At 42.6% G+C, this 10,661-nt stretch overlaps 1 protein-coding gene across 1 annotated transcript in view; it reads left to right on the forward strand.

Annotated features, from left to right (window-relative positions):
- CUNH3orf20 (chromosome unknown C3orf20 homolog) overlaps positions 1-7,742 on the forward strand; it is a 55,359-nt gene extending 47,617 nt beyond the window's left edge. Inside the window, exons 14-15 of the mRNA XM_025196808.1 lie at positions 4,326-4,443; positions 7,465-7,742. Coding sequence (XP_025052593.1) covers positions 4,326-4,443; positions 7,465-7,563 — 217 coding nt within the window. The 3' untranslated portion in view covers positions 7,564-7,742. The remainder of the gene's footprint in view (positions 1-4,325; positions 4,444-7,464) is intronic.
- The last annotated feature ends 2,919 nt before the right edge of the window (positions 7,743-10,661 follow it).

Consider the following 10,661-nt stretch of genomic DNA (forward strand, 5'->3'; position numbering starts at 1 on the left):
CCAAAGTCAGAAAAACAAGCTGGTGGGAGCACAGAGAGCCAAGCCCAGCACTCCTGCCCCATAGTCCTGTGTGGCCTTTCTTCTCAGCGCCAGTGCCTCCAGCTTTGGCTCAAGGTGGAAACATTATAAATAACCTTGAAAATGAGATGCATATGACTAATTGCTCCACAGACTCCAGCACTTGTAGTAAACGGTCCATCTAGGTACACCTGCCTGATCCTAATGAACAGGCTCTGCTCTACACTCAGAGAGCAAGGAGCAGTCAGCTATTTACAATGAGTACACAGACTTGCTGATCCAGTGGCCCCCTGCTTGCTGTATCCCCATAAATCTCCTCCAATAGAGTTACCCTAGCACAGGATATGATCGCTTGCACAGTCGGTGCAGTTCGCTAGACAGACCCACCACTGGTGTTAATAAAAATTTTGACAAGAACAATAAAACACCTGACAGTTGCAATAGAAAATATTGCTTCTGGGAAATTAGAGGTTTTACAGTGGGGTGGTATCATGGTGTAGGCCAACCTACACCCATGCTTCAAACAAAGACAAAAGCAAAATCCCAGAGCCCCTCTAAATGTGTTTTGGCTGGAATATCTCATTCTACCTACTAAGCTGGATCAGTTTAACTGTAGCCATGTTGACAAGAATCACCAAGGCTAAGCATCTCTTTACATTACACCCAAGATACTATCAGCCTTCAAGAAATAGGCCATGGTAGTAGGAGCACTGGAAATTGAAGCCATTAACTCTTGACTGGAAAGGGCTCAAAGGCACAAGTTCACCAGCTGGACGTCTGGGTCTTCTTGGAGAACAGTAATTTCTGTTGCCAGAGCTGCAATTCCCTTTATGCTCCTTCCATGAGAAATCTCATTTTTTTTTATCAAGAACAATCTAAGATAAAATGAGGCAAGTCGTGGAAAAAATAAAACCCGAAGCATTTCCACTCTGGCTGGAATTGAACTGCCACAGGGATGCAACTCTCTGCAGTCTGTCCTGTATAAAAGCATGCAGCAAATGTATCAGGTGCCTTCCAGGATGGGTTACGGCAAAAATATCCTTCTCGCGAGGATCTCATAACACAGACCAATTGGGATGCCTCTCAGAGGACATGCATCTGGCTCAGGGACACAATTGACACATGAACTCTGTTGTCTGTATTGCAACAGCATTGTTGAATTTTTCATTCAGTCCAGAGGCAATTTCTGACCTGGCCTGACATCTCCAGCTTCTAACCTGGACAATGGTGAGGTCTAAGCTCATGCCTCACATGGAAATAATTACTACTGTCAACTTGTACAAAAGGGACCGCTGCTATTATATGCCAAGGCTACTTGGTAGCCGCTAGCTTTGACTGATACACATCCATAGGAAATGGAAACATGAGGAAACATGTCTTCCTCAACATGTTTTCATTATCAACATCAAATGCCACTCTGTGATCCCTCTTACTTTTGCCTCATAGCACAGCCTGTTTCTACATGCTGAGTTGCCATTGTGGCAGATGCCTTGAAACGCAACTAGATGGATCACAGTAATATCAAGTACTCAGCGGCCGTGTACTTCACTATATTGTAGTAAAGCAGAATGAAAGCCATGCATTATTTTGAAGCATTACACTGCAGCTGTACTCTGTCTGTGACTTAAGTCTTGTTTGAACCAAATGGTCACTTCCTTGCTCATAGGTGACCCAGCCCCTTCAGCCCTCTTCACCCTGCCCCCAGAGATCAGCCTATCCCAGTTTGTGTGGATGTTGGGGGGAGTGTACAGTCCCGGTACTGGTTCTCTGCTGCTTTGCCCTCTTTCTCTCTTCACATTGTCTTCACTATTTCTAACCCACATAAAAGGCCTCATGCTTTCACCCTAGAAAGATTGTCCACATATGTAGATCTATAGCATATCTTTAGGTGGATCTTGGGCAAGCTACAACTGTCCATACTGCCTGAAGAGTCCCACCCCATAGCTAGCCCCAATCATGGATACAGAGGTGCTGATCACAAGTAGTACTGCAGTTTGCAGCAGGCAAAGTTCCAGCTTGATTTTAGCATGCTGGATCAAGATGAAGTATAGCATGAGTGACTAACAGCTTTACTACTATGGTAAAGGCAAAGGCAACTACAGTCAGCTCACTTTTACAAATCATGTGTGGCTCATAGGTCACTTCTGGGATGCCAATTAAACCCTTATCCAGGTAGATAAGATCCATCTCACCTAGATGGTCTGTTTTAAGTATAAGTTTTTGCTAATATGCTGAAAGTCTTCTAGGATCATGAGAGGAATAAGGCTTATGAATTGATTTAGCAAAGAAAAAAAAGGCACAAAATAAGAATGAAACAGACTGAAACAAGTACAAGGAAATTACAGGCACGTGCTCTCCCTTAACAAGAGAGTCTGATCATAGGTGGACTCCATAATGGACTCTTCTCATCACTCCATTACACAAAGCCATCAGCCCAGTTTAGTGTAATGAAGTTTCACTCTTCACTTCACCCCATAGAAGCCCCTTGGAAATTGGGTTTCTTGCAAAGCTATGCTGCTTTTCCTTGAGGCAAGTAAGGATGTTAAGAGCTACTTAGGGAGAAAAATGCATTTTTAAGAGGAAATCGCTAAGCTCGATAGCCCCAAATTTAACTGGTTTTATTCTGTTGTTGTTCTCTTAGAAGCGTCCCCCCCACCCCAGTATTCTTTTGTCTGTGAGCACTGCCAGCTCTTCAAACCTCAAGCTGAGCAAGCCCAGGAACTACAATAGCCCCTGCTCTATACACAGCTGGGTCACTCCGTAATAACAAATCACAGGCCACCCCTCAGTTCTCATGAGTAACCCTCTGAAGACAGCATCATACTCCTAGCAGCACCCCTTAGCAGCATGGATCTCAAAGGGTGTCTCAAAGATGGACAGACAGCCTCGTCTCCATTTCACACATGGAAACTGAAGTGCAGGGAGGTTCACCGCAGCCAGAGGTTGGCAAACTTTTCAGAGCAATGGGATGAAATCACACAGCTCTGCCCGAGGGACCTTTGGCGGGATCAGTATGGCCCACAGCCTATAGTTAGCCAATCTCTGACCCAGGCTAAAACAACAAGTCACCAACAGAGCAGAGAACAACACCCAAATTTTCAGGTCCTGTACACTACTTATGAAGCTATCAGGCCTTATTCACATGCTACTGCTAGTTACTGAAGGGAATTAAAAATACCTGGTAATGGAACAGCCTGCAAGGAATAACAACAGAGAACCATGTGCTTGCCTTTGCTTTAAATAATGTGAATGCCCCACTTAAAGACTGAGATCATTCAGAAACATGATTCCAACTGCATCAACCTTTTGGTCGTTTCCACCAAGGAACGTGTTTTTTCATTAGGAACATGGCAAGCCATCACCTTTCATCATTTCCCCGCCTGTTTAACTCCTACTGAACAAAATAATGCTGATTTTCTAGTGAAGCCCAGGTATGTCTATCAGAAAAGCAGGGAATGACCCCTACCCCCTTACTTTTACAGGGGGAGAGTGGATGTTACTTGGTGCAACAGCAACCACACTGGAGTAATTGGTGTGTATTTAGTTGCTCTGACTTTGGGTCATTATTGCTATTACAGTAGCATCTAGATGTCCCACAGTGATTGGGGCATCTAGATTCACAATTATGTGAATCAGATGAAGGGTCTGGTCACATGACATTCTTGTACATCCTTATATACTACACTGGGATGTGGAGCAAACAGATAACCCGATCTCCCACAGCAGCTAGACATCATTCCCCACTGAGTTTTCCAAGGGTTATTCTACACTGAATGTGAGTGAGTTATGTTAGTATAGGGCTCTGCATCATATGTCTACTTCTGAGTCCAAATCAGTGATGTTGGTGTGACTGTCATGTGTCCAGCTTCAAAGATAGTCCTTGCCCCAGTTTACCTACTGTCTAAGTAGACAAGACATATAAACAGGGGGATGGGAAGGAGATGCACAGGGTGATGATGTGAAAAGCCCAAGGTCACTTGGCAAGTCAATGGTAGATCTGGGAAAAAGAAGTTACCTGACCCCTGTTCCATGTCCCCCTCCCCCAGACTGCATTGTCTCCTTTGACTTCCCCATGGGGCATTTTCAAACAAGGACCTGTCTAATCCTTGGTGGATATACATGCTGAAGTAATCAGCATCAAATCTCAAAGTGGTTCTGTGGTTAAGCCATTGGACTCTGGGTTCTGCTGCTGCCTCTGCGTTAGACTTGATGTGTTCAGGCCCATCTTTTTACTGAAGCTCACGTGCTCTGGAGATGTGAAAAATGCAGTGACAATGCCTTTATTTATTTATTTATTTTGTCTCCAGCACTGTTCCCTTGGAGGACCATTACCTAGATACAGAAATGAGCAAAGAAAACAAACTGAAGATAGTCAGCGAAGAGTTTTTTCCTATGGACAAGGACAAAGCCCCTTCCTGCACAAAGGTATAAGCATCAATATTAGTCCTCAGGGAGGCTGCCCACTGATACCTGGGGAAGATCCCCAGGGGGTTTCAGTACAGTTGTCTTTTAATCTCCCTGTATAAAAAGGATTTTCCAGAACCACAGGGATTCAGATTACAGTGCAGAGATGAAGCCAGCCAGAGAGGACTGCAAAGACAGGTGTGATAGGAAGATCAGAGGTGTAATCTGCTACCAGATCTAATTCTGTCTTTTCTTACATCATGGCGAAGTTCCCATTGACATCAGCAGGTTTAATCAGTTGTAAAATAAGGTGTTCACTGAGGGCATAATTAGATTCATTGACTTCATGGGAAAATCCACAGACAAAGTAACAAACCCTGATTCCTTATACATATAGATGTTACAGTGATTAGCAAGAACTAGATCAGGGACCTTAAGCACCAAAGTACAATAATAGGTAAAAGAGAATTTCTCTAGCTGTGATAGTAGTAGGTGCTGGTAGCTTTATCACTGGAACTACCCAGTAGAGGGAGACATGATATCACACACTAGGATCTTGTATTGTGCTGAGGTGCTGCAGTGATGGATCCTCTGGAAACAGGATGGCGGGTAGTGATGGCACAGACAGAAGGTAGGAGTGTACTACTGAGATGTGTTAAGGACAAAGTCAGAAGGCATCATCAACCTGGAGGAGGACTGAAATATCATTCAGTAAGACCCGGATAACCTTGAGGACTGGAGTAATAAGTGGTGAAATTAAATAGTCCAAACTTTGTGTTTCTGCTATAAAGTAGGAGCTCATCAGTCAGAAATAACTGAGGCAGAGATAGATATGGATGTATTAGTCAATCACAAAATGTCTATGAGCTACTAATAAGATGCAGTTATTAAAACAAGGATGCACCTGGAAAGGTATTTTTACCACATGCACTTGTGGTCATCTGTGGTCAAGAAAACTTCATGTCAAACTGGAAAACAATGCAGAGAAGGGCTACTAGGATGATCAGGAGAAACGACATGAGACTAAAAGAGCATGATGTTTTCAGCCTGGCAAAACAGAAGCTGAGAGATGTAATTACTCTCTATGAATATCTCAGGGGTGGGGGGAAGAGGGTAGGCAGGCAGAAGAACTGTTTAAACTCAAGGTCAATACTGACATAAGAACTAATGGCCGCAAAGTGGCCATGAATAAATTTACTTTGGAAATCAGAAGGCATGAAGAGTGAGGTTTGGGAATAGCCTTTTCATCAGGAGTCAGGATGAAAACATCTAGTTTTTTTACATGAGCTCCAACAAGTTTATGAAAAAAATCATGAAATGTGTTTGGCTGTGACAGCAAGAGGTTGGATTCAATGACCCAGTAAGTCCTTTCCCATCCCACATCCTATGATGGCAGGATTGATGTGGGGAATCTGTTCTGCGTGCTGATTTTTCCCATTGTTTCAGAGATGAGGGTAAGCTATTTCTGACCAATTTATAACCTTTATAACTACTTTTGCTGAATTTCAAGTCAAAACAAGACTGTTTCATTTGCATTCTCATCATAATTTCTCTTCATAGCCATTATTAAATCACCTTAGCATTTGGCATTAACAACATCCTCTGTCTAGAAGAAGCCCAGTAACAAAGTTAACGGAGGGTGACGTAGGTCAGAAGTAAGGTACAGTGTCAGATTTAAATAGAGGTCTGAAGACTTTAATAACAGGGGAGTTAAAGTGCTCTGTGTTATGAGGTTCAGCTCTATTTACAGGGCTTTGGGTGGCTGAGAAGACCCCTTACTCCTCCAGGTGAACTGACAGGTACGTTATGACTAGATTTTCTTGTTCTGATGAGTCAGTACTGATCATATCCGGTACGTTGTGGCCTACTGTATTAAAACATGACAGACCTAACCAGAGCTGACATTCACTCCTGCGGGAACACAGAAACCTGGTTTTCTAAAGGAAGAAGAATAGCATTGCTTGAAAGAACTTGATTTTTTTTCTTTTTAAATTAATGACACCATTTTATAGAGCTTCTACAACTGCTGTCTGCCCAGGAACTGATCAGATTGTGCACTTTTGACACAATTATAAGCTAATAAGTGACCTGTCTAGAGAAACATCACATTCTCTTTCAGAATCCAAATCTGCACTTTTCAGTTTTGGAAGGGAACTATCTGAATAAAAAAAAATGTAGAAATTTCCAACCCTGAGTACCCTCTACAAGGTAGCAAAGGATGTGACCCACACCAAGGGAGAGGAATCATTTAAAATAGTCCATGTAGTAGAACTAGGTGCAGTGGGGTAAAATTGAACACTTTCTGTAGGGTGATTCTTAGGAAAAAATCATTGGCACAGCAAAGCTTCCAGCTGTAGGGAAATCTGCCCAGGTAGAAGCTATCACCAACTTTCTCATAGGCATTTATAACTGGACCACACAAAGCACCAGAGCCAGAGAATGGTCCTAAATGAAAAATGGAGCTGGTCACATCATGGATCAGTCCCAACTCTAGATTTTTGTGGGCCTAATCTGAGATGTGCAAACCAGCCACGCAGTGGGAACAAATGGAATCTGCCCACAAGAACGTGTAAAGGCAGAATCAGGCCTATCGTACCAACAAGAACCTAAAATGAGTCCTAAAAAGGCAGCTTCTGTTCTTTTATCAGTTGTAGATCAGTTATCTACAGAATTTGCATTGATGCCATAGAGGTTACTTCACTGTTTGATCCTATATCTTTGGTTTGGTTTGTCAGCAGCTTTATCCTACACTGCTAAAGTGAATCTAAAAACCAGCTCTCGCTAAATTAGTGCTCTGTGTACAACTGAGTCTTAGAAAAGAGGAATCACATAAAACCACCCTTACCATTGAAATGGCTCAGTCCAGGGCTGCTGTGTTAAGTATCACTTCTTTTCCTGCTGAACTGTCCTTTTCCTATCATGAGTCTGTTCTTCCCCATATAAAACATGTAAGTTCTGAGTTACTGATTCTTTCAATAGCTTGTTTGTTCTCATCCATGCTACAATAAACTACCTTTATGATCTCTGTGTTTTACGTGCTAGATTAATGATCTTGACAAGCATGAAGTGCCTCTTGCCAGTGCAAAAGCAGAAGAAGAGAAACTCAAAGCTTTGGAAAGAAAAAGACGGCTGAAGAAATAGTGTTGCCAGCCAGGAGAGAGCTTATGCAATAAACAAATCCACACGTGTATATACTTTGCACAGCAGTGCCAATGCAGCTACATTTCTCCAAATATACTCTGCCATTATTTCAATCTGTTATATTCTGATTGCTAACAACAGGGTGTATTTACTTTTCAAGCCTAAGTATAAAAGCAAAGAGTTAGTGAACACTTGTCTCAGTCTTGTTTTTTCTTAAAGAAGGTTTTTCCTCATGTAATTTGGGCAAGGTGACAATACCTGGAGAGGCAAAACTGCATAGAAGAACCCAAGAGAGAAAAGCAATGATTGAAGATTCATCTTAACAAAGGGGTTGCCTCAGCAAGCATCTATTCTGGGATGTCCTTGAATTGGTGGCATAGGTTTGCTGAAACGGACCAAAATCTGAACAAGCCAGAGACATAGAGCAGGCTTCAGAAAGAAAGTGCAAGCAGCAAAAAGGAGAGGAAAACAGCCTGTGCAGATAATACTCTGGTAGCCAGTTTAATAATATTGTATACTGAGTGCTATACAAGTGGAGGGTCACAGGAGTAGGAGAAATGAATGCTGGAATGGGACATCCAACATAGATACCGATAATATGGATCAGAATTGTGGCCTTTTGCTTCATCGATGTAGATGACCCACTACTGGAAAAGAACTGGGATTGATGTAGGGCATAAGGAAAGCTCACTGGAGGGCTAATAGAGTGTGTCATCCAGGCAGCTCTATCAGTGGGCATTTTCCATGTAGAGGTCTAGTCTGCATTTACAGATATCCTCCCTAATGGGACCCCATCCAGTGCACAACTGCCCCAGCATGATCCATGGGCATTTTTCACACTCCTTTGCCTACAGGGGTGAATCATACAATCATAGAATCAGATAAAATTAGGGTTGGAAGGGACCTCAGGAGGTCACATCTATCCCAACCCCCTGATCAAAGCAGAACCACCCCCAACTAGATCATCCCAGCCAAAGCTTTGTCTAGTTGGGTCTTAAAAACCTCCAGAGATGGAGCTTCCACCACCTCTCTGGGCAACCTGTTCCAGTGTTTTATAACCCTCCTGGTGAGAAATTTCTTCCTAATATCTAACCTAAACTTCCCTTGCTGCAACTTGAGACCATTGCTCCTTGTTCTGTCATCTGCCACCACTGAGAACAGTCCAGCTGCATCCTCTTTTGAACACCCCTTCAGGTAGTTGAAGGCTGCTATTAAATCCCCACTCAGTCTCCTCTTCTCTAGACTAAATAAGCCCAGTTCCTTCAGTCTTTCCTCATAAGGTCATGTCTGCAAGCCCCAAACCATTTTTGTTGCCCTCCGCTGGACTCTCTCCAATTTGTCCACATCCTTTCTGTAGTGGGGGGCCCAAAACTGGACACAGTGCTCCAGATGTGGCCTCACCAGTACTGAATAGAGGGGAATAATCACTTCCCTTGACCTGCTGGCAACACTCCTACCAATGCAGCCCAGTATGGTGTTAGCCTTCTTGGCAACAAGGGCACACTGCTGGCTCATATTCAGCTTATTGTCCACTGTAACCCCCAGGCCCTTTTCTGCAGAGCTGCTGCTTAGCCAGTCGGTCCTCAGCCTGTACTGATACATGGGACTGTTCTATCCTAAGTGCAGGACTTTGCACTTGTCCTTGTTGAACCGCATGAGATTTCTTTTGGCCTAATCCAATTTGTCTAGGTCTCTGAATCCTAGCCCTAATCTCCAGTGTATCTACTACTCCCCCAGCCTGGTGTCATCTGCAAACATGCTGAGGTAAACTAAACAATGTTACCTATTGTCTGCACATAAAAATGGAAGGACATTAGGGAAGGAGAGGTGGAGTTTATCTAAAGCAGTTGTTCTTAATCTTTTTAGACTCAAGCCACTCCTTGATTAACTCAAGCCACCCCTCAGAAAATATTGTATCTTAGTTTCACTTCATTTTTTACTACAAAAAAAAAAGAACAGAGCAATTATTGTTGCAAAGAACTAAGAAAGATCTCAGCATATCAGAATTATTTCAATACAGGACACTATGGATTCCTATTTGAAATCTCTGAGTTTATCTTGTAAATCATGTTTGCACACCTAACAGTGCTAACATTGCATGGCAACTTTGAATGGATCTCAAGGCACCCCAGGTTGAGTGCGGCACCCTGGTTGAGAATGATTAGATTAAAAGACAAAACAAAACTACAGTTACATACTCACATAGTTTTTAGACATGCTTTGAAAGTTACCTAAAAAAAGCGTGGAAATTAAATGACTTTCCCCGTCCAAATTGGGGTGAAGAGATACTATGCTGCACACTTCATCAAACTCACTTGCATTCTAGGAAAGATGCTTCAGAGGAGCTAAGGACTCATTGAAATGTCTACAGCTGCTACCGTATTTGTAGAGTTCAAGTTTTACTTGTTCATTTATAATGAACAACCCATCTCCAGAATGGATGGTAGGAAAAACCTTACCGTTTTAATTGAAACATAGACTTGCACACATCTGGCTTGGATTGCTTGCCCTCAGCAACTGGCTTTATAAAAGTAAGTAACCTCTGCCTGTCAGGTCCTTTTGAGCAAATATATATTTTTATAGGGATGCATCTATTTATTCCATCCCATGCATTCCTGTCAAATTAAACATGAGTGGTCTAGTCAATCATCACCAATTACACATATTCAGATTTTCTTTTTCTATTAGTGTTCCTTCAGGGTTCCCAAGTATTTTCCATTTCTCTTGGAAGGAGTGAGAGTGCCTCCTCAGCGGCAGTGATATGTCTCAGAAAACTCAGCATTAAGAAGGATGTTTCTATTGTGCAGTGTTTGAGAGCAGCCCAGCAACTCCCTCTGCTCCCCATCTCTCCTCTTTTCATGGCATCTGCTCAACAGCTATTGCTAAATGGTGAAAAGCAAAAATTGAAGAGCACCATTAAATTGGATGCTCTCAGGCTGATTGGAGCTAGGAAAGGGTTTAGTTTTGGTTTGTTTAAATCTGAAGGGTCTGAAGTCAGGCAGCACAGCCTAAAAAATCAGAGCTTTTTTCTGTAATGTAACTCTCCTACTGAAGACAAAACAAGATATTCACAGTTTACCTCAACTATGAAAGCTTTA

Source organism: Alligator sinensis, unplaced genomic scaffold (assembly GCF_000455745.1).
Source record: "Alligator sinensis unplaced genomic scaffold, ASM45574v1 scaffold839_1, whole genome shotgun sequence".
Classification (NCBI taxonomy): Eukaryota; Metazoa; Chordata; order Crocodylia; family Alligatoridae; genus Alligator; species Alligator sinensis.